General features: G+C 45.1%; 1 protein-coding gene across 3 annotated transcripts in view; it reads left to right on the top strand.

Moving 5' to 3' along the window:
- SPINK4 (serine peptidase inhibitor Kazal type 4) overlaps positions 1–27310 on the top strand; it is a 103228-nt gene that overhangs the window by 74224 nt on the left and 1694 nt on the right. Inside the window, exons 1-3 of one of the 3 annotated variants that reach the window (XM_070794989.1) lie at positions 22201–22311; positions 26199–26239; positions 27189–27301. In XM_070794989.1, the coding sequence (XP_070651090.1) occupies positions 22251–22311; positions 26199–26239; positions 27189–27301 (215 nt within the window). In that variant the 5' untranslated portion in view covers positions 22201–22250. Of the gene's footprint in view, positions 1–10546; positions 14255–22200; positions 22312–26198; positions 26240–27188; positions 27302–27310 lie in introns of those variants that run through there. The other 2 variants (XR_011568137.1, XR_011568136.1) reach the window with 2 other exon arrangements.

Consider the following 27310-nt stretch of genomic DNA (forward strand, 5'->3'; position numbering starts at 1 on the left):
TCTGCCCTCTTTTGTGTTTGCCTTCTCTTGAGAATTATATCATGTTTTTGATTCATTCATGTTATAGCATATATTGAGTTAGTTCATTTTTATTGCTGAGTAGTATTCCATTGTATGAATGTTTGACATTTGTTTCACATTTTGTCTATCAATGTATGTTTCACATTTTGTCTATCGCTTTACCAGTTGATGGACATTTGGATTGTTTCCACTTTGTGGCTATTACAAATAAAGCTGCTTTGAATATTCATTCTTTAGCCACTTTTAATATTTATTAATTTTATTTGGCTGCATCTGGTCTTAGTTTCTGCACAGAGGATCTTTATTGTGGCATGTGGGATCCTTCATTGAGGCACGCCGGCTTCTCCCTAGTTGTGGTGTGAAAGCTCAGTAGCTGCAACATGAGGGCTTAGTTGACTGATCAGGGATCAAACCTGCATCCCCTGCATTAGCAGGTAGATTCTTTACCACTGAGCCACCAGGGAAGTCTAATAGTGGCTATACTGCAACATAAAATAAAAAGCTAAAAAAAAAAAAAAAAGCTGCCCCCTCCCAAACAATTATCTAAGGGTAATTTCTGAGGTTTGCTTTAAAATGTTTCAGGAAAGAAAAAAAGGTTGTTGGTTGAGCTGTGGCAAAATCTGGATAATTGTGGAGAACAGATACTACTTTGGGAATTTATAAAATGATTATTTCTACTTTTGAGTATGTTTGGAAATTTAAAAACCTTTTATTAGAGTAAAAAAATAAATTAAAAAAATGTATAATGGCATCTGCATATCCTAATTGTTCACTCATAGCCCCATCTGAAACAACTTTATAAACTACAGTACAAATCCTTTTGCCTTTAATCTTTCAGGCTCTATTTATTTCCAAAGTTACTTAGGTCAGCATTTTTCCCCACTACCTTCAGTGAGGTTGTTTTATATGTATGTAAGACAGTTAAATTGTTTTATTAGTAGCCTTGACTTTTCCAAAATATTGTATCATCGGAAACATATAGGATATAGCCTTTTCAGACAGTTTATTTCATTAGCAAAATGTACTTGAAAATTCATTAATGTGTTTTCATGGCTTGATAGCCCTTTCTTTTTATTCCTGATAAAAGTTCATTGTGTGGACGTATCACAGTTTACCCATTCACCTACTGAACGGCAAGACGATTGTGTCCAAGTTTCCACATTTACAAATGAAACTGCTGTAAACATTCATGTGAAGGTTTTTCTGTGGACATAAGTTTTTAAGACATTGTATAAGACTATGTTTACCTATATAAGAAATGAATAAACTGCTAAACCGGTCGGCTGTGCCATTTTGCATCTGTCACTGTGTATCCTCACTAGTGGCAATTGATATATGATCAGTTTCATTTGTTTGGTTGAGTTTTTTTTAGCCAGCTGAGCAATGTAGCTTGCTTGGCCCTGCAACAAAGCCGTGTATTCCATGGGTGTCAGCATGCTCAGTTGTTCTGACTATGTGACTCCATAGACTATAACCTGCCAGACTCAACTGACCATGGGATTTTCCAGGCAAAAATACTGGAGTGGGTTGCCATTCCCTTCTCCAGGGGATCTTCCTGACCCAAGGATTGATCCCTCGTCTCTTGAATCTGCATTGATAACGGATACCCTGACTTAGCTGCAAATACCCACTGTCAGAGTTTGGCTTTTGGTGCTGTGGGCACAAAGGCCCATTGTTTTGTTTCATGAAAAAAGAGGAAAATAGGACTTCCTTGGTGGTCTAGTGGTTAAGAATTTGCCTGCCAGTGCGGGGGACATGGGTTTGATCCCTGATCCAGGAAGATCCCACATGCCACTGGGCAGCTAAGCCCATGTGCGACAGCTATTGAGCCTGTGCTCTAGAGCCCAAGAGCATAACTACTGAAGCTCTTGCACGTAGAGCCTGTGATCTGCAACAAAAGAAGCCACCACAGTGAGTAGCCCCTGCTCACCACAACTACAGAAAGCCTGTGCGCAGCAGCGAAGACCCTGTGCAGCCAAAAATAAGTATGTAAATTTTTTAAATAAAGAAATACATTTTTAAAAAGAGAAACAATAGCAATTATTAAAAAAAAAAAAAAAAGAGGAAAGTAGCCCTCAGAGAGGTTTAGGAATTTGGTCAAGGTCACACAGCAGCTAAATGTTAGTACCTTAATCAAACAAGGCTTCCCTTATAGCTCAGTCAGTAAAGAATCTGCCTGCAGTGCAGGAGACCCAGGTTTGATCCCTGGATTGGAAAGATCCCCTGGAGAAGGAAATGGCAACCCACTCCAGTATCCTTGTCTGGAAAATCTCATGGACAGAGGAACCTGGTGGGCTGCAGTCCAAGGGATCGCAAAGAGTTGGGCACGACTGAGCGACTAACACTTACTTAATCAATCAAAGGTGGGCTTGCTCCAGAGCCCTGCTATTTCCATCTTGCCAGTGTCTGTGCTCAGCCTCTTGCAGGGGCTCAGAATCCCAGAGAATCAGGGACAGAATTGGCTGGACAGTATCAAGAAGAGGATGTCCCAGTGAGGGTCCAAGACCTTCCCTCCTCAGGCTGGGGAGGAAGAGGTAGTCAAGAGGCTATGCGCAGGAGACTGGACCACACCCCCCATGGAGGGAGGGCAGTGGGAATCTTTGGGTGCTGGCAGAGCTGGGGAGGAGACAATCCCTAGGGAAGGGCAGAAAAGGCCTGAGGCAACATTGCTCACAGTCAGTTCATTTCAGTTCAGTCACTCAGTCATGTCCGACTATTTTCAACCCTGTGAACTGCATCATGCCAGGCTTCCCTGCCCATCACCAACTCCTGGAGCTTGATCAAACTCATGTCTATTGAGTTGGTGATGCCATCCAACCATCTCATTCTCTGTCATCCCCTTCTCCTCCTGTCTTCAATCTTTTCCAGCATCAGGGTCTTTTCCAATGAGTCAGTTCTTCCCATCAGGTGGCCAAAGTATTGGAGTTTCAGCTTCAGCATCAGTCCTTCCAATGAACATTCAGGACTGATTTCCTTTAGGATGGACTGGTTGGATCTCCTTTAAGTCCAAGGGACTCTCAAGAGTCTTCTCCAATACCACAGTTCAAAAGCATCAGTTCTTCGGTGCTCAGCTTTCTTTATAGTCCAACTCTTACATCCATTCATGACTACTGGAAAAACCATAGCCTTGACTACATGGACCTTTGTTGGCAAAGTAATGTCTCTGCTTTTTAATATGCTGTCTAGGTTGGTCATAGTTTTTCTTCCAAGGAGCAAGTGTCTTTTAATTTCATAGCTCAGTTACCATCCACAGTGATTTTAGAGCCCAAGAAAATAAAGTCTGTCACTGTTTCCATTGTTTCCCCATCTATTTGCCATGAATTGATGGGATTGGATGCCATGATCTTGGTTTTCTGAATGTTGAGTCCCAAGCCTACTTTTTCACTCTCCTCTTTCACTTTCATCAAGAGGCTTTTTAGTTCTTCTTCACTTTCTGCCATAAGAGTGATGTCATCTGCATATCTGAGGTTATTGATATTTCTCCCAGCAATCTTGATTCCAGCTTGTGCTTCATCTAGCCCAGTGTTTCTCATGATGTACTCTACATATAAGTTAAATAAGCACAGTGACAATATACAGTCTTGACAGACTCCTTTCCCGATTCAGAAACAGTCTGTTGTTCCACATGCAGTTCTAACTGTTGCTTCTTGACCTGCGTACAGATTTCTCAAGAGGCAGCTCAGGTGGTCTGGTATTCCTATCTCTTTCAGAATTTCCCACAGTTTATTGTGATCCACACAGTCAAAGGCTTTGGCATAGTCAATAAAGCAGAAACAGATGTTTTTCTGGAACTCTCTTGCTTTTTCCATGATCCAGCAGATGTTGGCAATTTGATGTCTGGTTCCTCTGCCTTTTCTAAAACCAGCTTGAACATCTGGAAGTTCACGGTTCACATATTGCTGAAGCCTGCCTTGGAGAATTTTGAGCATTACTTTGCTAGTGTGTGAGATCAGTGCAATCGTGCGGTAGTTTGAACATTCTTTGGCACTGCCTTTCTTTGGGATTGGAATGCAAACTGATCTTTTCCAGTCCTGTGGCCACTGCTGAGTTTTCCAAATTTGCTGGCATATTGAGTGCAGCACTTTCACAGCATCATCTTTCAGAATTTGAAATAGCTCAACTGGAATTCCATCACCTCCACTAGCTGTTTTTAGTGATGTTTCCTAAGGCCCAGTTGACTTTGTATTCCAGGATGTCCGGCTGTAGGTGAGTGATCACACCATCACGGTTATCTGGGTCATGAAGATCTTTTTTGTCCAGTTCTTCTGTGTATTCTTGCTACCTCTTCTTAATATCTTCTGCTTCTGTTGGGTCCCTACAATTTCTGTCCTTTATCGTGCCCATCTTTGTATGAAAAGTTCCCTTAGTATCTCTAATTTTCTTGAAGAGATCCCTATCATTCTATTGTTTTCCTCTTTTTCTTTGCACTGGTCACTGAGGAAGGCTTTCTTATCTCTCCTTGCTATTCTTTGGAACTTTTGAAATGCATGCATTACCGTATGTAAAATAGATAACCAATGGGAATTTGCTGAATAGCACAGGGAGCTCAGCCTGGTGCTCTGTGACAACATAGAGGGGTGGGAGGGGTGGGAGGTGGGAGGAAGTCTCAAGAGGGAGGGGACATATATGTACCTATGACTGACTTATGTTGATGTATGACAGAAACCAACACAACATTGTAAAGCAATTATCCTCTAATTAAAAATAAATACATCATAAAAAATATAGCTGTTCTCTTGCTTTCTGCACATCCCCTGCTCAACCAGTGTCTGTTTCACCTACACCTGCTCACATGACTGACCTTCCTATGTACTTGCCTCCAGGCCCCCACTAGTGATTGTTCTAAACTTTCCTTAAGTTTGTTTTATTAAAGTATAGTCATATAGAATGTTGTTTTACCTTCTGGTGAACAGCAAAGTGATACATAATAGTTAGCATTTGCTAATCCCAGACTCCAATCCATCCTTTCCCCAGCTCCCTGTTCTTGTCTTTAGCTCAAAGCATCTCCATCACAATAGTTTATCAAAAGGATGATGAGGTGCATCCTCTTAGGCTTGTTTCCCTAGTAACCAATGAGCCAATCTGTCTTCAATTCCCCCTCTAACTGGTAATCTCCCTCTCTTTTCTGGAGCGAAGACTGCTTGGTGACATGTCTTGCCCACTGTCTGCCACACTCACACTTGGGGTGTTGCTCCAGGACTTGGCTTCAGACATATAAGTTCTCCCTGTCCCTTAAACCATTGACATCTCTGTCACTGACTCCAAACTCTTTCTTCAGTCTTGATGCTGTAGGAAGACGGGATGTGAGAGGATGGTCACATCCCAGATCTTGGGTGAGTCCGCCAAGGAAGGGTCGTTGGCTTCACACAGGAAAAATTTCAAGAGTGAGCCATAGTAAAGTGAAAGCAGGTTTATTTAGGAAGACACTCAATCCATAGATGGAGTGTGGGCCTTCTCAGAAGACGAGAGGCAGCCCTGGGTCATGGGGTCAGCTTGGAAAGTGAGAGCAGCCCCAAAATATGGGGTGGTTAGTTTTTAATGGGCTGGGTAATTTCACATGCTAATAAGAGGAAGGAATATTCAAACTATCTTAGAGGAGGGTGGGGATTTCCAGGAGTTTGAGCACCACCAACTTTTTGTCCTTTGTGGTCAGCCTCAGAACTGTCATGGTGCCCGTGGATGTATCATTTGGCAGATGCTAACGTACTACAATGAGCATATAATGAGACTCAAGGTTACTGGAACTCAAATCTTCTGCCACCTTGGGCCTAGTAGGTTTTAGCCAGTTTTTTTTTTTTTTTTTAATTGGAGTATAGTTGATTTGCAATGTTGTGTTAGTTTCAGGTGTAGAACAAAGTGAATCAGTTATACATATACATATACATATACATATACCTACTCTTTTTTAGATTCTTTACCCATAAAGGGCATTACAGAGTATCGAATAGAGTTCTCTGTGCTATACAATAGCTCCTTATTAGTTATCTGCTTTTTTCTTATGTAGACTGTCTTTTTGTCTTTATTGAATTTGTTACAATATTGCTTCCATTTTATGTTTTGGTTTTGTTTTGTTTGGCCCTGAAGCATGTGGCATCTTAGCTCCCTGACCAAGAATTGAACCCTTACCCCCTGCACTGGAAAAATGAAATCTTAACCACTGGACTGCCAGGGAAGACCCTGATTATCTATTTTATGTATAGTAATGTGTATATGTCAATTCCAATCTTCCAGTTTATCTAGATAGCATATTCAAAAGCAGACACATTACTTTGCCAACAAAGGTCCGTCCAGTCAAGGCTATGGTTTTTCCTGTGGTCATGTATGGATGTGAGAGTTGGACTGTGAAGAAGGCTAAGCACCGAAAAATTGATGCTTTTGAACTGTGGTGTTGGAGAAGACTCTTGAGAGTCCCTTGGACTGCAAGGAGATCCAATCAGTCCATTCTGAAGGAGATCAGCCCTGGGATTTCTTTGGAAGGAATGATGCTAAAGCTGAAACTCCAGTACTTTGGCCACCTCATGTGAAGAGTTGACTCATTGGAAAAGACTCTGATGCTGGGAGGGATTGCGGGCAGGAGGAGAAGGGCACGACAGAGGATGAGATAGCTGAATGGCATCACTGATTCGATGGACGTGAGTCTGAGTGAACTCCGGGAGTTGGTGATGGACAGGGAGGCCTGGCGTGCTGCGATTCATGGGGTCGCAAAGAGTCGGACACGACTGAGCGACTGAACTGAACTGAACTGAGACTTACCCCCTGGTAACAAGAAGTTTGTTTTCTACATCTGGAAGTCTATGTCTGTTTTGTGTTTGTATCTTATTATAGATAAGTTCATTGGTACCATTTTTTTAGATTCCATATATAAGCAATAGCATATAATATTTGTCCTCTGTCTGACTTCACTCAGTATGACGATCTCTGGGTCCATCTCTGTTGCTGCAAATGGAAGTACTTCATTCCTTTTTATGGCTGAGTAATACTCCATTGTGTATATATACCACATCTTTTTAATCCACTCCTCTGTTGATGGACATTCAGGTTGCTTCTGTGTCTTGGCTATTGTAAATGGTACTGCAGTGAATATTAGGGTACAAGTATCTTTTTGAATTATGGTTATCTATGGCTGTATGCCCAGGAGTGGGATTGCTGGATCATATAGTAGCTCTATTTTTAGCCTTTTAAAGGACTTCCATACTGTTCTCCATGGTGGCTGCACCAACTTACATTACCACCAACAGTATGAGAGGATTCCTTTTCTCTACACCCTCTCTAGCATTTATTGTTTGTAGATTTTTTTTGATGATGCCATTTAAGCCCATGTGAGGTGATGATATTTCACTATAGTTTTGAATTGCATTTCTGTCACTAAGCGTCTTTTCATGTGCTTTTTAGCTATCTGTATGTCTTCTTTGGAGAAAAGTCTATTTAGATCAAGCCCACCCATTTTTTTTGATTGAGTTTTTTTTTATATTAAGCTGCATGCTGCTGCTGCTAAGTTGCTTCAGTTGCGTCCAATTCTGTGCAACCCCATAGACGGTAGCCCACCAGGCTCCTCCGTCCATGGAATTTTCCAGGCAAGAGTACTGGAGTGGGTTGCCATTGCCTTCTCTGTAAGCTGCACGAACTGTTTGTAATATTTTGGAGATTAATCCTTTGTCAGTTGCTTTATTTGCCAATATGTTCTCCCACTCTAAGAGTTGTCTTTTCATTCTGTTTATGATTTCCTTTGCTGTGCAAAAACTTTTCAGTTTAATCAGATCCCATTTGTTTATTTTTGTGTTTTATTTTCATTACTCTAGGAGACAGATTGAAAAAGAGCTTGTTGTGGTTGGTGTCAAAGAGTGTTCTGCCTGTGTTTTCCTCTAAGAGATTTTTAGTTTCTGGTCTTACACTTAGGTCTTCAATCTGAGTTTATTTTTGTGTACAGTGTTAGGGAATATTCTAATTTCATTCTTTTACATGTAGCTGTCCAGTTTTCCCAGCACCACTTATTGAAGAGACTATCTTTTCTCCGTTGTTATATTCTTGCCTCCTTTGTCATAGTTTAGGTAACCATAGGTTTGTCTCTGGAGTTTTTGTGCTGTTCCATTGATCTATATTTCTGTGTTTGTCTTGACTATCGTAGCCTCATAGTATAGTCTGAAGTCAGTTAGCCTAATTCCTCCAGCTCCATTTTTCTTTTTCAAGATTACTTTGGCTATTTGGGATCTTTTGTGTTCCCATACAGAGTGTAGAATTTTTGTCCTAATTCTGTGAAAAATGCAATTGGTAATTTCATAAGGATTGCATTGAATCTATAGATTGCTTTGGATAGTATAGTCATTTTCACAATATTTATTCTTCCTGTCCAAGAACAAAGTAACTAGTTTGTCATATCCCATTTTTCTTAACGGCTATGTCATTTTTTTAATGGTTGTGCCCTGCCCGCTTCCTTCCTGTCTCATCAAGGCTGGGTAAGTACAGGGCTTGCAGGCCTGTGGGGTACAGCCCCACACAGCTCCTGACTAGAAGCGAGCACACTGCCTCCAGAGGGTGTGCGCCATCACCAGGGGGACACTGGACATGGAAGATAAGGTGTCTCAAAGGAAAGGACTCCCAAGGCTCCCAGGACCCACATTGAGGACTTTAGCCATTTGGACTCAGCTCCTGGTGTTTTGCCTGGCCAAAAGATCAATTGCTAATGACATTATCCTGCTCCTTTGGCAAAAACCCAGTGCATGTGACCCCAGCCTGGACAATCTAAGAAGCCCAACCCCCTGGCTGCATTGATTGGTCCAAGAAAAAAGCTCATGACTTGTCCAGTCCAGTCAGTCTTCTCTTGGATTTTTATAGATCAAAGAAGACTGTGCAGAGAGGCCCTCTCAATATTTTTAGTCCACAAAGTTGGATGATGTAAATTCACTGAAGTCTGACTATGTAGAGTAAGCCTGTCTATAGCAGGAGAGTATATGAATTTATATCTGGAGGTGAATGTAACCTCAGGAGAGCACGATTGCAGCCCCCAAAGAGAAACACGGTAGTAGGAGGCTGTAAATGAAGCTCTGGAGCGCCCCAGCACGCGCCAGCGTCCTGGAGCTCACTCCCCCTTCAGTGAGAATAACTGAGATGTGGGCCTTACACTGTCCCAGCCATCCTGGGAGGACTGAGGCCTGGTTTCCCACGATGGAACCTCACCAGTGCATATTGCTGATTCCCTTCCTTATCATACCTTGCATGTGCTCACACCCCTAACAGTGCTTTCTAAGATCACCTCCCAGCTAACAACTTGGAATCTAGAATATCAGGGTGATATAGTTCTGAGTCCAACCTAAGACTCATGCTGTCTGGAAAATCCTTATTTTCCGGTCTGTTTCTGTGGCTTGCAACCCATGGACGCTGTCAGAATTAATAGTGATCTGGAGTGGTCACATTGCATCTGGTCATAATAACCTGTGGTCTTCTTTCTAAAGATAATCAGAGCTCTGGAAGGGGAGGATGGTCTCCTGAACCATTGTTCTAAGTTCTTCTATATGTAAGCTCACAGGACTTGAGCTATGCCTATGAATGGAACTGCTCGAAGTGACACATGATCTCAGAACATCAGTCTCTTGTGACCCCAGGTCATCTTAGGGTGAGGCCTGGCCTAAAATTTATTCCAGGTTATGATCAAGCCAGGACTCCACATACCAGGAGAGAAGGCACATACTGAAGCTGCTGTCTGTAGGCCCTGAAGATGAACTTAGGAAGGTTTTGAAATGAATCACCACATCTCAGAATGGAGGAGATTCTGAGTTCTTAGGGGCCCAACTACCTGAGCCAAGAAGGAGAAAAATGTGGCCCTTGGAATAGAGTGCCACTTCAGTTCCCATATGGACATAGCATAGGGTGATCAGTGGCTGGACCCACTGGGCCAACTAGTGTTCAGCCTGGTCCTCAGAGCTCTCTGAAGCCCTCAAGTCCAGCTGATTGAGAATCTGGATTTGGGATCCTTGTTGTCCTGAAGTTGTATTCAGTCCCGGATGTATTCATATAGTCACATATGACATATTCATATGTCAGGCCCCGTACAGGCCATCGAGGATAGGAGGCAAATTGGATATCCTCTACTCCTAGTATCTTAGAAGGTGATGGAGACAGTCACATAAGCAAGAAAGGGCCAGGGGACATTACAAGTGCGACTGGGACAAATGTATAGATGAGGGGCCCAAGCTGGGGAGGGGTGTGAGCCTGGGTGTGAGGGGCCCAAGCTTGGGAGGGCTATCACAAGGGAGGTGATAGAGGGGCATCTGGGCAGAGGGTGCCGCATGAGCAAAGGCTTGGAGCATAAAAACTTGGTGGGTGGTTCTGTCTGATGCATAAAGGATTAAGTGGCCAGAGATGAAGTTGCAGAGGCCAGTAAAGGTCAGTCATGGAGGAACATACATGCTATGCCAAAGGGTCTGGTTTCCATCCTCAAGTCAATAGAGATTGAATCATTTTAATTGAATTAACAATAATAATTGAATAATATCAAGAAAGAGATCATGTGCTCATTTTTGCATTTCAGAAAGATTGCTCAGGAAGCAGACTAGAGGGTGAGCTGAAGGAGGTAAGAATGGAAGCAGGGAGACAATATGAGTCATGAAGGCAAAATGTAGAGGAGGAAATGGATATGAGTGATGATGAGATAAAATTGGTAAGACCTGATTCCCTGAATTCAGAGGCAAGGAAAAAGTTCAGGGTGATGCCCAGGTCTGCCTGGGGCACCTGGATGTTGTTGGTGCCCTCTACCTAGATTGGAAACTGGAGGTAGGACATCTCTGGACAGAGAGGAGATGGTAAGTGGACTTTTGGACAGATTGAGTGAGAGGTCCATGAAATATCTCTCTCACTATTTCTATCAATGCCCCAACCACAGAATTTTATAAATACATGCTCTAGTGTCTACAGGTCCATTCCACTTATCCCCACTTTTGAATTGCAAGCCTTCTGAGCATAGCCAGCCAAGTCCCACTCATCTCTGTGGCTCCAGAACCAGGCACAACAACTGGTACCCAAACACAGGTGCTCAATAAGTATCCATTGAATGGCAGATTGGGTGTTCCCATGGAGAGATGAGTTCAGCCATTTCCCGTCACTGAGTCCTCCTTGGAGTCAGATCCCAAACAAGTAGATGAAATATCTCCTTAAAGAAGTAGAGGGGTCGGACTTTCCTGGCAGTCCAGTGGTTAAGACTCTGCACTCCCAATGCAGAGGGCATGGGTTTGATTCCTGGTTGGGCAACATCCTACATGTCACATGATATGGCCAAAAATTGTTTTGAAATAAATAAAGGTAAAGAATCGGCCTGCAATGTGGGAGACATTGGTTCTATCCCTGGGTTGGGAAGATCCCCTGGAGGAGGACATGGCAACCCACCCCAGTATTCTTGCCTGAAGAACCCCCATGGGCAGAGGAGCCTCGCGGGCTACAGTCCATGGGGTCACAAAGAGACTAACACTTTCAGAGGGGTTTGCTTTCCTCCCACTGCCGTCGTGAAGGCCCTGCAACTTTAGACCAGGCAGAATGGGAAGTGGCCAGGCATGGGACAAGTTGGGTGGCTGAGGAGCCCATGGTAAGGCAGGCTGTGGAGCTAGCTGTGTGCTCACTGGGCCTCCCTGGAATACATACCCACACCCATTCCTGCTGCTCACAACAGCTAGATGGGCTGGTAGGGGCACTTGAGGCTGGTGAAGGGTGGAGCAGGATGTGGGCTGAGGGGCCAGGTAAGATGGTCCAGGGAAAGCTGGGTGGATTAGCCATGCCATCTGGCAGGCTCAAGGCCTGACTGAGTTCAGTTTATTCACCTGAAGCCAAACAAGGCATCTGTCCCCTCCACCCATGATCAGGGCTCATAACTCAGACCTAATGGATCCTGTGTTGCCATCATCAAGGACAGGCTGTTTTTCTAGAAGAGCTGGGCGCCAGTCCATGTCTCATGATTGGGGTGAAGTCTGCTGGGTGAGGCTGGGGAGTGTCTGTTGGCTCAGCCTGTGCACACATCCCAGGCCTTCACGCCGCCCTGGAGCAGGTGATGGAGGAGTCACCAGCTCCCTGACCTGAGCCCAGTTCTGTCCTTACCATGTTATTCCCAGCGCTTGTGTAGGAGCCCAGGTTTGAGGATTTGGGCTCTGCTCTGCTCCCAGGAATCCCCACTCAAGGTGCTTCCATGGCATCACAGCGGCCATACACATCTCAACTCACACTTTCCTCCTTGGGGCCTCACGGCTGCACTGGGAGTCAGGCTGGTGGCAGTACATATCAGCAGGCCCATTTCTCAGATGGGAACACGTGCAAACCCAAAGAGAAGAAGTGAGGCACCCAAGTTCACCCAAAAAGTTAGCGTCTGGGCTGAGCCCCAAGTACAAGCTGGCGCTCCCTCTGGGCACTCACTTCCTTGTTCACTCCTCTTCTGCCACAGTGTGCTCCTTGGACTTCCTGAGTGTGCCAAGCTTATTCCTGCCCCAGGACTTGCACTTGCTGCCGCTCCTCTTGGCAGGTTCTCCCCCCAGATCTCTACAGGACCCATTCCTTCTTGCTCACGTGTCATTATCTCAAAGAGCTGCCTCCTTTCCTTCTGTCACTTTCTCCCCTCACACCATAATTTATCTTCTATATAACATATCATGTGCTTATTGTGTATTTATTTGTTTTCTGTCACTCCATTAATGTAAGCACCTGGAAGACAGGGACTTTCTCCACCTTATTCACAGCTGAATCCCTGGTGGCGAGAATAGTACATAAAATATACTAGGCACTAACTGAACTAATACATATTTGTTGAAGGAATGAATATTCTCAGATCACCTCCTTTCTGGTCCAGAACTTTCTCCTTGTACATCTCTGCACCCCAGAGAAGCCAGAACAGTGGACAGTGAAGGAGGGGTTGGCTCAGGCTGGAGGGAGGCAGTATTGCCCCATTGCCAGAGACACACAAGGCACTCTGACCCACCCAGGCTGTGCCCCTGGGGTCTGATGTGTGTCAGCAGGCTTTCTAGGGTCCTCACGACCTCCCAGAAGCATGGAGGGACCAGTGGGGATAGCAACTGCCTTCATTGAAAACTGCCCCCTCTTTCTCAAAACTTGGACCATCTTAGTCCTTGGACCCGCTGTTCTCTGCCCCTCTTGGAAGTGCCATTCAGTATTTACTGGGCACCTACTGTGTGTTGGGCTCAGGATTGGGCATTCAGAGAGCTTTATGAGTAAAATAGACAAGCAAATGCCACCAGAGCACCAAGAGGAGACTGATGGAGTTGGGAGGAGCGGTGAGAGTAGGGTGTTCAGGGAGGATGGCAATGACCTTGCCTAGGCTGGTGGAGGGCAGCAGGAAAGTTTCAGAAGAGAGGGTATTTGAGCTGGTTTTTATAGGATGGGGGTGACAGGGATAGAGACAGGAGACCCGGCATTGCTGGTAGAGAGAATAACCTGTGCAAAGGGTTCAGAAGATCTGAAGAAGTGTAGGTCCAGAGTGGGGCTGGGCAATGGTGAGGCTGAAAATGTGGGCTGGAATCACATGTTGAAGGGCCTTGAACAGCAGGTGGAGGAGACAGCTTCATCCTGCTGGCAGTGGGCACCATTACAGCATTTTGGGCAGGAGTGACTTAGTGTGTGAGATGAGTGCAGTGTGGGAGACCTGGGTTCGATCCCTGGGTTGAGTTTCACATGCTAGCAAAGTAATGCTCAACATTCTCAAAGCCAGGCTTCAACAGTACTTGAACCAAGAGACTTCCAGATGTTCAAGCTGGATTTAGAAAAGGTAGAGGAACCAGAGATCAAATTGCCAACATCCGTTGGATCACAGAAAAAGCAAGAGAGTTCCAGAGAAACATCTACATCTGCTTTATTGATTACACCAAAGCCTTTGACTATAGATCACAACAAACTGTGGAAAATTCTTAAACAGATGGGAATACCAGACCTGAGTATTCTGTATGCAGGCCAAGAAGCAACAGTTAGAACCGGACATGGAACAATGGACTGATTCCAAACCAGGAAAGAAGTACATCAAGGCTAAGTACATAAGCAGGCTGTCACCCTGCTTATTTATGAAAAATCTGGCTTAAAACTCAACATTCAAAAAACTAACATCATGGCATCCGGTCCCATCACTTCATGGCAAATAAATAGGGAAACAATGGAAACAGTGACAGACTTTATTTTGTTGGGCTCCAAAATCACTGCAGATGGTGACTGCAACCATGAAATTAAATGATGCTTGCTCCTTGGAAGAAAAGCTATGACCAACCTAGACAGTATATTAAAAAGCAGAGACATTACTTTGCCAACAAAGGTCCGTATAGTCAAAGCTATGGTTTTTCCATTAGTCATGTATGGATGTGAGAGTTGGACTATAAAGAAAGCTGAGTGCTGAAGAACTGATGCTTTTGAACTGTGGTATTGGAGAAGACTGTTGAGAGTCCCTTGGACTACAAGGAGATCCAACCAGTCCATCCTAAAGGAAATCAGTCCTGAATATTCATTGGAAGGACTGATGTTGAAGCTGAAACTCCAATACTTTGGACACCTGATGCGAAGAACTGACTCACTGGAAAAGACCCTGATGCTGGGAAAGATTAAAGGCAGGAGGAGAAGGGGATGACAGAAGATGAGATGGTTGGATTGTATCACCAACTCAATGGACATGAGTCTGAGCAAGCTCCAGGTGTTGGTGATGGCAGCCTGGTGTGCTGCAGCCCATGGGGTCGCAAAGAGTCGGACACAAATGAGCAACTGAACTGAACTGACTTAGTCCAGTTTGCCTTTTAGGAAGCTTGTCCTGCTGCCATGTGCAGTGGTCTGGAGACAGATGAGGAGCCAGGGGTGTGAGCTGGGAGAATGCTTGAGGTGGCCAGAGATAGTCTAGGTGAGAGATGAGGGTGGTCAGAGTGTGGCAGGGGCAGAGAGGGACAGAGTCAAGAGCTGTTTGGGAGGGGACTTCCCTGGTGATCCCCTGCACTAACACTTTTTAGTGCAGGGGATGCGGGTTCAATCCCTGGTGAGGGAACTAAGATCCCACATGCCTCAGAACTAAGCCTGTGAGTCACAACTAGAGAAACCTGTGCACTACGATGAAGACCCAGCACAGCCCTGCCTCCAAAAAAATTTTTAATTAAAAAAATTAGAGCTGTTTGGGAAGCTGAATCTATATACTCAGTGGGAAGGCAAAGAAAGCCACAGGCTTGGCTCCCAGACTCCACAGCTGGGAGGCTGTGGGATGTGGGATGGGGGGGCAGTCTCAGGTGTGGGGTGGGGGTCAGTCATTCACCCCCTGGTTCATTCTGGGCTGATTTCAGGCCCCTCTCTACTCACTGACCCCACTGTGATTGCACTAGCCTCTATGTTCCCTGTTAGTGCCAAGCTTCTTCCTGCCTCAGGGCTCTTTTACATTCTGTTTCCTCTGCCTCCAACACTGCTCCAGTCTGTTACATCCTGCCCCACCCACTCACCCATGACTGTCGGGATCTGGTTAGGCATTACTGGCAAAATGGAGGCACGGCCCCAGCCCCCTCTCCTCATTCTGCAGGCACGGACCCAGGATGAAGGAGTTAGACTTGTTTCTTCTTTGGTTGAGTTGGCTGGGAAGAATGTTAAGGTGCTTATTGTTCTTGAGAGAAGCGTGAGAAAGCACAAAGCCTTCTGCAGTTGTGCCCAGAAAATAATCTATAAAGTAACCATTGACATTTGTTCAAGGATTTTTGCAAAGAATGTCCCAGGATGAGCACCTAGGCCACAGCTTGAGGCCATGGGAAAGATTGTTATCTGAGACCTGTTTGTGAGGGAAATGTTTATGGCAGAAAAAGTTTGCTGAGTTTAGGGTTTAGGAATAATTAAGAATAGTTAGAAGCCTTTTTAGGAGATAGTGAGCTTAGGATACTAGAGACAAGCAGGATTTAGAAAGATAAGAAATAAACTGAGAAATGTGGTATGCAGCCCAGACATAAGCATGAGTTACAATGCAATCACAAGTAAACACAATTCTGAGAGAATTGCTGAGGCAGGAACTCTGTTTGAAGGGCAACAGTGAGACAATAATCTGGGTGAGGGGGAACTGAAAATGTCAATCCTCTGACCTAACGCTTTTGAAAAAGTATAAAACAGAACCTGATGCTTGAAATAAACATGTAGTCCTGTACTTCAGGTCAGAGGCTACATCATTTCCCGCCGACACCGCTCTTCCCTTCAGGCTGATCCCCTGGCTGCTGGAGCTGGACTCCGGCACATGACCTCCTCTGACTTCCCAGGATAGGTTAGTCTTGGATCCCCCTAAAACACTGAGCATGTTTCATTCATAGGACTCACGCCAATGGTGATAATACAGTTCTATTGCTCAGTTAGTACCAATCACTCATTCAATCACAAGCTGCTTGCAGCCATTCCTGCCACATTCATAAAAGTCTAAGGTCCAAAACAAGGGAGGTGAGAAACTCCTTTGCTCCATTCTGTCCCCTTTTAATTCTAACCTGGGACACTGGCAGACAGACCTGGGGACCAGGTGAGAAATGCAGAGAGGCCCAGGAGCTTCATCATATGCAAGGGTCGGGGGCAGGCAAGGAACTGGCCCTGCTCAGCCTGGAGGTTCATTTGGGGTTCAGGCAGGTGCAGGAGGCTGGAGACAGGGAAACACTCCTTCTGTGTGACAAAGGGCTCTGTTCAAAACCAAATGAAGACAAATACTGTATGATTTCATTTATATGTGGAATCTAAAAAGTAAAACAAACTAATGAATATAACAAAACAGAAACAGACTCACAGATATAGAGAACAAACTAATGGTTATCAGTGGAGACAGGGAAAGTGGGGGTGGGGACATGATGCACGTAGGGGATTAGGGGGTACAAACTACTTGGATAAAATAAATAGGCTGTGAGGATACATTGCATAGCACAGGGAAGACAGCCAACATTTTATAATAACTGTAAGTGAAGTATAGACTAAAACTAATGAATCACTATGTTGTACACCTGCAACTTATATAACATTCTACATCATCTATCCCTCAATAAAAAATAAATTAAAAAAATCAAACCTTAAAAAAATCCAACAGTGAAACTTCTCCCCATCACTGGAGGATGAATGACTTCTTTGTAGGGCTGCTGTAGGAAGGCCTGAGTGGAAAAGGGGAGAGGACCCAGATGACCTTTAAAGTTTCCCTATTTTTATGAGATGACGTTCTTACATTAGGACAGGAAATCGTGGTTAAATATTTGCTCTGCCCAGCTAGTGATGGAAGGACAGCTGCCACCTGTCCCTCCATCTCTGAGGCATACCTGAGAAGGGGCAGTAGGAGCTCAAAGCTCAGTTATGGACCTCAGGTGGGCTTAGTTGCAGATAGAGGCTTCCATCAGTCTGTAGAGGTGACTGTCTGGCTGCCTGTGACCCCCAAAGCGGCTATTCTTGAACAAAAGTCCTTCCCATTGGTTCACTTAACTATTTTTTTCATCAGATTGGGTTAATTTTAATAGAAATACAATTAATAATACAAGGGTAGCCATTTTAAATTTGTTTCTGAGTTTATTTATAGTACTACTATGTTAAGATGAAAATTAAGGACTATGGGCATGATACATTAAAAAGAATACATTTTAATCAGTTCTAATGAGGTGGATGAAACTGGAGCCTATTATACAGAGTAAAGTAAGCCAGAAAGAAAAACACCAATACAGTATACTAATGCATATATATGGAATTTAGAAAGATGGTAACGATAACCCTGTATGCAAGACAGCAAAAGAGACACAGATGTATAGAACAGTCTTTTGGACTCTGTGGGAGAGGGCAAGGGTGGGATGATTTGGGAGAATGGCATTGAAACATGTATAATATCATATGTGAAATGAATCTCCAGTCCAGGTTCGATGCATGATACAGGATGCTCGGGGCTGGTGCACTGGGATGACCCAGAGGGATGGTATGGGGAGGGAGGAGGGAGAGGGGTTCAGGGTGGAGAACACGTGTGCACCCGTGGCAGATTCATATTTATGTATGGCAAAACCAATACAATATTGTAAAGTAATTAGCCTCCAATTAAAATAAATAAATTTATATTTTAAAAAATAGAAATAAATAAATTATGGGCATGATAAATATGTTTGAAGCATCCCTGCCATATCAGGCTTACTATGGGGAAATATTTCTTTAACATTAGGATTCCTTCTTGGTATCTTCTCTCACAGGACTTGTTCTTTCATTGGGGTTACTCTCTTTAATTGAGAATTATAAGATCACATAGTGGGTATCATCATGCTGAGATGAAAATGACTGAAGTTTTTATAGACTTTTGTGTGGTAGGATGATGATGGCAAGCTCTAGCTTAATTTAGTAGATAAAATAGTTCTATTTCTTAATCATTTAACTTTTTGCAACCTATCTGTAGGATTGAAACCATTCAAAATAAAAAGGTCTTTTCAAAAAAAAAAAAAAAAACCTAAAACTTTGATTCATATATTTTAGGTTGGGGCTCTGCATGCACAGGTTAAAATTCTCCCCAGGGAAATTTATCTGGCAGATGGAGCTGAAAATCACTGATCTAAATGAATTAGAGGAATGTGCATGTAAATAAAATTTAGTTATAATTTTTATAAATTATATAAATCAGAAATTTTTTTTATAAATCAGAAATTCCTTGAAAACAGATAATCAAATATCTTATTCATATATCCTGTATTGGGCTGGCCAACAAGTCCCTTTGGTTTCTAAGTAAAAATAAAAGACACATTGTTCATTTCACCAAGAACTTTATTGAACAACATATTCACCATTTTGTTCCACTAGCTTCTGTCATTTTTTAGACAACTTCATAATTTCATCTTCCCAAAATTTTATTTTTTTGATCAAAGAACTGTTCCAGGTACCTTTTACAATCTTTCAGGAAATGGACCTTTTTTTCCATTAAGAGAATTTTGTAAAGACCAAAATAAATAGAAATTCAAAATTGCAATGTCTGGTGAATATGGCAGATGAACCAGAACTTCCCCAGCAAGCTGTAACAGTTTTTTCCTGGTCATCAAATAGATATGCAGTCTTGCGGTACCCTGATGGAAGATTATGCTTTTTCTCCTGAAGAATTCTGGATGCTTTTCATCCAGTGCTGCTTTTAGTCGGTCTAATTGGGAGCAGTGTATGTGCTCAGTCTCTCAGTCGTGTCCAACTCTTTGTGCCCCTATGGACTGTAGCCCACCAGGCTCCTCTGTCCATGGAATTTTCCAGGCAAGAATACTGGAGTGGGGTGCCACTTCCTACTCCAGGGGATCTCCTTGACCCAGGGATCAAACCTGAGTCTCTTGTGTCTTCTGCAGTTGTTGGAATTAATCATTTGGTTTTCCGGAAGAAGCTCATTATAGAGGACTCCCTTCCAATCCCACCATATATACAACATCACCTGCTTTGAATGAAGACAGGCCTTGGGTGTGGTTGGTGGTGGTTCATTTCGCTTGCTGAATGATCTCTTCCATTCCACATTATTGTACAGTATCCACTTTTCATTGCCTGTCACAATTTGTTTTAAAAACAGAACGTTTTCCTGATGTTTAAGTAGAGAGAGCTGCATGGAGAAATACCGTCAAGGAGGTTTTTACTCTTAACTAGCGTATGTGGAACCCAAACATCAAAGCAGTTAACATAACCAAGCTGGTGCAAATTACTTTCATCACTTGATTTGGATATTTTGAGTATATTAGCTACCTCCCTTGTGGCACAAGATGACTTCAATTAATGTCTCGATTTAATTGCTATCAACTTCTACCCCTACTGTGGAGGGGTAAATTTCCAGTGAGAAATCTCCAGCATGGAACTTCCCAAACCACTTTTGTTTGATAAGTCACAACACCTTCTCCATACAAATCTTTTTTGCATTTCAGTTGCATTTTTATCTTTCTTGAAATAATAAAGCAAATAATATGCCAAAAATGTTCCTGTTTTTCTTCCATCTTCAGTATTAAAATGGCTGCACAAAAACTCACCTATTTGATGTTACTTTTTTAATGCAGGTTGATATGACAGCTGTCACAATACAATCTAACAAAATTGTTTTGAATGAAATTAAAGACAACTAGGCAGTACTAAAGCTGGCTGGTGACTCAAGATGGTAAAGAATCTGCCTGCAATGCAGAAGACCTAGGTTCAATCCCTGGGTTGGGAAGATCTCTTGGAGAAGGAAATGGCAACCCACTCCAGTATTCTTGCCTGGAGAATTCAATGGACAGAAAAGCCTGGCAGGTTACAATCCATGCATGGGTCGCAGAGAGCTGGACATGACTGAGCGATTAGCAATGAAGTGAATGAAAACCAGCTTAAGAGAAAACTGGAACGAATGTTTTGGCCAACCCAATATAAATATGGAGAACTTATAGGGGAATTCCCTAGTGGTCCAGTGGTTAGAAATAGGCTTCCCAGGTGGCTCAGTGGTAAAGAATCTGCCTGCCAATGCAGAAGGCTTGGGTTTGATTCCTGGTCTGGGAAGATCCCCTGGGGAAGGAAATGCCAACCCACTCCGGTATTCTTGCTTGGGAAATCCCATGGACAGAGGAGACTGGCAGGCTACAGTCCACGGGGTCACAAAAGCCTTAGCAACATGGACAACAACCACCAGTGGTTAGGACTCTGCGCTTTCACTGCCAGGGGTCTGGGTTCCATCCCAGGTTGGGGAACTAACATTCCATGGGTCACACGGCCAAAGGGGAAAAGTATGGGGAACTTTTAGATATTGACTTTTTTTAACAGAATCTTATCTGTATTTAACCCATTTAAATGTAAATGTATGTAGAATACATGCAAAGCATGAGGTCATCTTCCTTATGTTTTATTTTGCCTTTTTTCCTCTGTCAGTTGTGCCCTCTTTATGGTGCAAAATAAATAAATAAAAAGAATAATTTCTATTTACATTTATTCCTCATTTCATACTCTACAAAATGTTTTCCCATCTGCTATCACCAGTCTCATCTTCTCAGCAGCCTGGGGAGGGAGACAGAGCCAGACTGATCATCCCCATTTTGTGGTGGGTAAACTGAGAACCAGTTTAAGGAAAGTGTCTTTCTGAGCTCACAAAGTTGGTTGGCGTTGGTACTGGCAAAGGAACCCCTGACTCCAGCCCCTTTTCTCTGCCTCTGACTAACTTCCAGTTGCTGCTTTTTTTTTTTCCTTCATTAATTAACTTATTTATTTAGCTTCCTGATAGCTCAGTTGGTAAAGAATCCGCCTGCAATGAAGGAGATCTTGGTTCGATCCCTGTGTCGGGAAGATTTGCTGGAGAAGGGATAGGCTACCCACTCCAGTATTCTTGGGCTTCCCTTGTGGCTCAGCTGGTAAAGAATCCACCTGCAATGCAGGAGACGTGGGTTCAGTCCCTGGGTTGGGAGGATCTCCTGGAGAAAGGAAAGGCTACACAGTCCAGTATTCTGGCCTGGAGAATGCCATGAACTGTATAGTCCATGGGGTCACAAAGAATCACACACGACTTAGCGACTTTCACAACTTATTTATTTGGCTGCAACACGTCTTAGTTGCAGCCATCGGGATCTTCAGTCTTCGCTGGGACATACAGGATCTTTAGTTTAGGCATGTGGGACCTAGTTCCTTGACCAGGGATTGAACCTGGACCCCCTGCACTGGGAATGCAGACATTTAGCCACTGGACCTCCAAGGAAGTCCTGAGGATTTTTCATTCTCTTTTTTTTGTTTTTTAAACAAATGAAATTTATTTTTTTTTTTTGGCTGTTCTGGGTCTTCACTGCAGCGCTTCTCTCGTTGTGACACATAGACTTAGCTGCCCTGTGGCATGTGGGGTCTTAATTCCAAGACCAGGGATGGAACCCAGGCCCACTGCATTGGGCACTCAGAGTCTTAACCACTGGATCACTTTGTTGCAGCTTTTTGTTTTCATTTTGATCTCTCTCTTTCAGTATTTCTGAATTAGTCTCTCTCTGTTTTCCTCTATTTCAATTTTCCTCTCCCTCTTGCCTCAGACTGGAGTCAGCTTTGCAAGTCCAAACTTTTTCTCACTTCCAAAATCCACCATCCCCAGGGCAACCCCCACCCCAGGCCACTTGGAGCTCAGCGTCTCTGCAGAAAACAAACCCTTTCTTGATGCCAGGGTGCAAATATTACCTCCGGGTGACACCTCCAGCTCTCCACCTGGCTTCAGATAAGATAAGGGTGGGGATCGGCACTATATACAGGCCCCCATCAATCCCTGGCCCAGGCCCCAGCTCCCTGAGGCCACATAGCCCGGGATCAGCATGGCTGCCCGCCTGTGGATAGTTGCCCTGGCCTTGGCTGTTCTCTTCCTTGTGGACAGGGGTGAGTAGACAGAGCCTGGATTCTCTGTGGCTTGGTGTTGGTAGGTGAGCTTGGAGTAGGGCAGAGGCAGGCCCTGGGGCACCCTGTGAGACCTTGGCTTTCTGCATAAACCTTCTTTCTGCACCCTGGGCTAGGAAAAAAGAAACCCGAGTTCCAATCCTACCTCTGGCTTAGAATTGCAAAAGTCCTCTCCCCTCATGGCTCAGATGGTAAAGAATCCACTTGCAATGTGGGAAACCTGGGTTCCATCCCTGGATTGGGAAGATCTCCTGGAGGAGGGCATGGCAACCCACTCCAGTATTCTTGCTGGGAGAATCCCATGGACAGAGGAGCCTGGAGGGCTACAGCCCATAAGATTGCAAAGAGTTGGACATAACTGAGCAACTAAGCACACACACACACACACACACACACCTCCCCTCTTGGGGCTTCTGTTTCTCCAGTTGTGACATAGGAGGTTGTTCTATTTCAAAGCGACCCTGAGCAGCTACTGGGCTAGAGATTGGGGAGGCAGAGGGAGACAGCCTGTCTCCAGGGAGATTGACAAGTCTACTGGCTACAGGGTGCTGGTTGCTGAAGGAAGCCTGGCCGGGTCCTCTGGGCTCCCATCTGCTCTGATAGGCTGTGGCTGTGGGGCTGAGGCAGTCATGTGAGCACAAGGGAGCCCTCGCTCTGGGCTGAACACATGCTGCTGGAGTAGGGCCTGCTCAGAGGTTGGGTACCTCTGCAGTCTCACTTCTGCTCGGTATCAGGCCTTGTTCTGGGCCCTTAAAACTTATCAGCAAGCAAAACAGAAAAAGAGCTGCCCTGATAGATATTAAGTTTAATGGGGTAGGATGAGGAGAATCAACAATCAATAAGATAGGTGCAATATATATTAAACAGTGTTTAGATGGTGATAAAGGCTAAGAAAAAAAATATTGGGCAGGGTGATGGGGATTGAGAGGGGGTTGCAATGGTAATGCAGGGGACTTCTCTTTGAGATGCTGATGTCTGAGCAATATTTGAAGGAGGTGGAGGAGTGAGCCATGGGTATATCTGAGAGAAGTGGTTTCCAGGCAGAGGTAACAGGCAGTGCAAAGGCCCTGAGGTAGAAGCAAGCGTGGAATATGTGGAGTATGGCAAGGAAGCCAGTGGGACTCGAAAGAAGTGAGGGGTAAGGTGCAGAGAGACAGGAGATGAGATGATACAGGCAACTGTGAACTATAATGGATAAAGCCTTGAAAGTCAATGTAAGAACTTGGATTTTCCTGTGAGTGAAATGGGAGGTACTAAAGGGTGATGAGCAGAGTCACATGTTAAAAGGATCGCTACAGGTTGAGAACAGAGTCAAAGGAGAAGCAGGGAGACTCCTTAGGACATACCCAGACAAAATCATGATGTTACAGGGTGGGTCTGAGCAGGACATCAGGGACACCGACCTCACAGTCAGTCTCACGGCCATTTCCCTGGCTGGGGACATAGACTAGAGGCTGAAGCAATAGAGAATGGATCCGGAGACTCTGGCCCAGCACAGCCAGGTTACTCCCAGCCTGGCATCAATTCCCTGAGCAGTTCTCTTGTTGGGAACACGGAAGAAGCTTCCCTAAAGGGAGTCCTTTTGCCCATTTCAGATTCCTGCCTGGGCTGTATGAGGAAGGGGGCAGGAAACTTGGGCCAAGGTCAAGGGCAGTTGGGGGTAAATGCAACTTCCCACATCATCCAGAACGAAACTGACACCACAGAGGGACCAGCATAAGTGGAGAGAGCCTGTTCCGGAAGAGTGAGCAGAGAGGAAGGGCGGAGGCAGAGGGGCACAGCAAGGAGGTGGACGAGGAAGTGGCCCAGGGAAGTTTGGGATCATCTCACACAATGCCCTCAACATAAGATGAAGAGTCTTAGCGGTCATGACACGGAGCCCTGGAAGGGCTTTATTCATTTTTATAAATGCTTTCCCCCACCAACAATTATGTACCATGAAATGCACACATCTTATCACTCAGCGAATTCTATTCAATGAGTTTTGATGAGGCGTATACCTGTGTAACCCAGACCCCTATCAACAAACAGAACGTTTCCATCACTCCAGAAATTTCCCTCATGCCAGTTCATCCCTGCCCCACCCCACTCCCACCCCAGAGGCAACCCTGGCTCTGATATTTTTCCACCATAGATTAGTTTGCCTCCTCTAGAATGTCCCACAGATGAAACCATACAGGATGCTGTCTTTTGTGTCTGGCTTCTTTGGCTCAGCAAGTTTTTGAGATTCAGCCATGTTGTTGCATGTTATCAGTTATTGCTTTGTTTTTGCTGTTGAGTTGAGTCACACTGTATGTGTGTGTCAGGGTTTATTCACTCGCCTGTTGGAGGACACTTGGACAATTTCCAGATTGGGTAATTATGACCTGGAGGGTTTTGAGCAGTGTGATGACAAGACTGGATTTGCATGTTGATGCTTAAACTGTGCACCAGTGGTCAATCTTGGTTCCCTTCTTCCTCTCCACCTTGGAAATCTCTTGTAATAGCATCTCCAGAAAAACCTAAACCAAGGGATGGTCACCCACCTCCAGGGATGGAGAACTCTCCACTTCTGGAGACAGCTTCTTTCGTTAATGCACAGCTCCCATTGAGAGAACATTCTGGAATCCACACCTGCCTCTTTGCAGCCTCTTCATGCAGATGGGCTCTGCCTTGTGAAGTTAAGAAGAGTTCCTCTCTCCTTGGGCTTCAGGACAGCCCTTCAGAGACTTCAGGAAGCAGCCTACCCTTCTTCAGTTTTTATAGACCCTTTCCTTACACCTGTGGCCTTAGATCCAGCTCCATTCCATTCCCTCCTCTACCCATCACACTCACCAGTCACATCACAATTTGCTGAGGTCCTGTAAACAGTTCATCCAGACCTCAAAGGGCTGTGGGGCGCAACTGCATGTGTGGAGTGACAGAGCCATGGGAAAATCCCAGCTCTGCCTTTAACAAACTGTGTTGCCTTACCTATGAACCTTTTTCACAGATTGGCTGAGTTTTGGGAAGCAGACTCTGGGACCTGTGTGTAGTTTGCTGGAGAGTGCTCGGGGGAAACACCTGGGAGGGGAGAGGGACAGTGACTGCCATGCAGAGGAGCTGGGTGGCCCTGGAGCACTGCTCTGAGATGAGGCCTTCAGACCATTGTACCCACATCACCCTGACATTGGATGTGGGTTGTTCCTGGGTAGGAATGCCACCTTGGGCAAGGCAGCTCCATTCTCCGAGGGTAATTCCTGGGAAAGCACTCACTGTGAGCAGCCTGTGCTCCTGGCAGCTGAGGAAATGTGTGCCTCAGTCCTGTGGTGGGATCCGGGTCACAGACCTCTGCCTCCTCTCCTCCCTGTTACACAGCAGTGAGAAAGCTCTGAACAGTAGTCAAGATCATGTATTATCAAGGTCTGGTACATAGTAACTGAATTATTTTCTTTTTCTTTTCAATATTTTTCCTTTGGTTAATTTATTTTTGGCTGTACTGGGTTTTCATTGCTGTGCGTGGGTTTTCTCTAGGGAGGCCACTCTTTGTTGTGGTGGGCAGGCTTCTTGTTGCAGAGCACAGGCTCTAGGCACGGGGCTCGGTAGCGTCAGCTTGCAGGCTCTAGGGTGCACGGGCTTCAGGGTTTATGGTCCTTGGACAAGCCCAGTGGGATCTTACTAATGAGAAACAGACTAGACTTTAATCTCCCTAATTCTAGGCTTTCTGTCCCAGTTCTGACAATGTCATATGAGCTTTCTGGGAGCCCTGTCTGTGACTCACTCACTACCTTTCCCTGAGGAATTCCAGATTGGGTGGTGGCTGGGATAGGTCCCTGAAGAAAGTGTCCTCAGACTCTGGTACCTGGGGCCTAGAGCCAACATCCCCTAATTCTTGCTTCTTTGCCTTTCAGAGGTGTCCGTGTCGGCAGAAAAGTTGGTTTTCTGGAGAATGGTAAGGCAGCTGCTCTTTCCGGCCTCAGGGCTGCTGTCCCGGCCTTCCTTCTCAAAGGGGAGCCCTCTCATCCATACTGGGAGACAAGGGATTTTCTTCTTTATGCTCCTTCTTAGACACCTTCAATGGTGCCACAGTGGCCAGGGCGGCCTCCTGAGGCTGCATGCTCCCTAGGTTAGCTCTTCCAGGCTGAGCAGGCCCAGCCCCTTTGCCAAAGTCTACACAGCTAATCAGTGCAGAATGCAGGTCTCTCGGGCCTGGGGCCTTCACTGCTGCACAGCACTGCCCCCCTCACTCCCCACCCCTACCCCAGGCCCCCATCCTAGTCCTGACCCTCAGGGCTGGCCTGAAACCCTTTTAGACAGAGCCTCAATTAGGGCTTCAGCCTCCTCATACCAGGGGCCTGATAGTCATGCAGGCTAGGGTGAGTTCAGAAGCCTCTAGAGAGGCAGGCCTCCTAGGAATGATGGCTGTTTCTCTTCTTGGGTCTTCAGTAAGACCAGAATTTCTGTTAGACCCTGTGAAGAGTATGTGATCCCATGAAGACAGGTATTTACCTGGCAGCCTGCATACTTGGGCTCAGCAGATACAGGTATATCCTTATGCACACAGTGATAGCCACACATGGCCAGGCACGTGTGCACACACACACACGCGTGCGCACACACACACACACACACACACACACAGCAGATACAGGTACATCCTTATGCACACAGTGATAGCCACACATGGCCAGGTATGCGCGCACACACACACACGCACACACACACAGACAAGCAAACGTGCCATGGGGCCCTGCATGCTTGGTTTCATGCTCTTTGGACCCACACTGGGGCCTTCTTGAATCTGACTCCTCCCTGGAACCCCCTCAGCCCTGTTCTAAGCAGAGCCCCTTGGTACCTCCTGTCTCTGGATCCCAGAGTGTCCCCCTTTCTCTCTCCCACAGCCCATCTGTGAACACATGGCAGAGTCTCCAGCCTGCCCCCAGACATACGACCCTGTCTGTGGCACTGACGGGGTCACGTATGAGAGTGAATGCAAGCTCTGCTTGGCTCGGATGTAAGTCCA

The sequence above is a fragment of the Bos indicus genome, chromosome 8 (genome assembly GCF_029378745.1).
Source record: "Bos indicus isolate NIAB-ARS_2022 breed Sahiwal x Tharparkar chromosome 8, NIAB-ARS_B.indTharparkar_mat_pri_1.0, whole genome shotgun sequence".
Lineage (NCBI taxonomy): Eukaryota > Metazoa > Chordata > Mammalia > Artiodactyla > Bovidae > Bos > Bos indicus.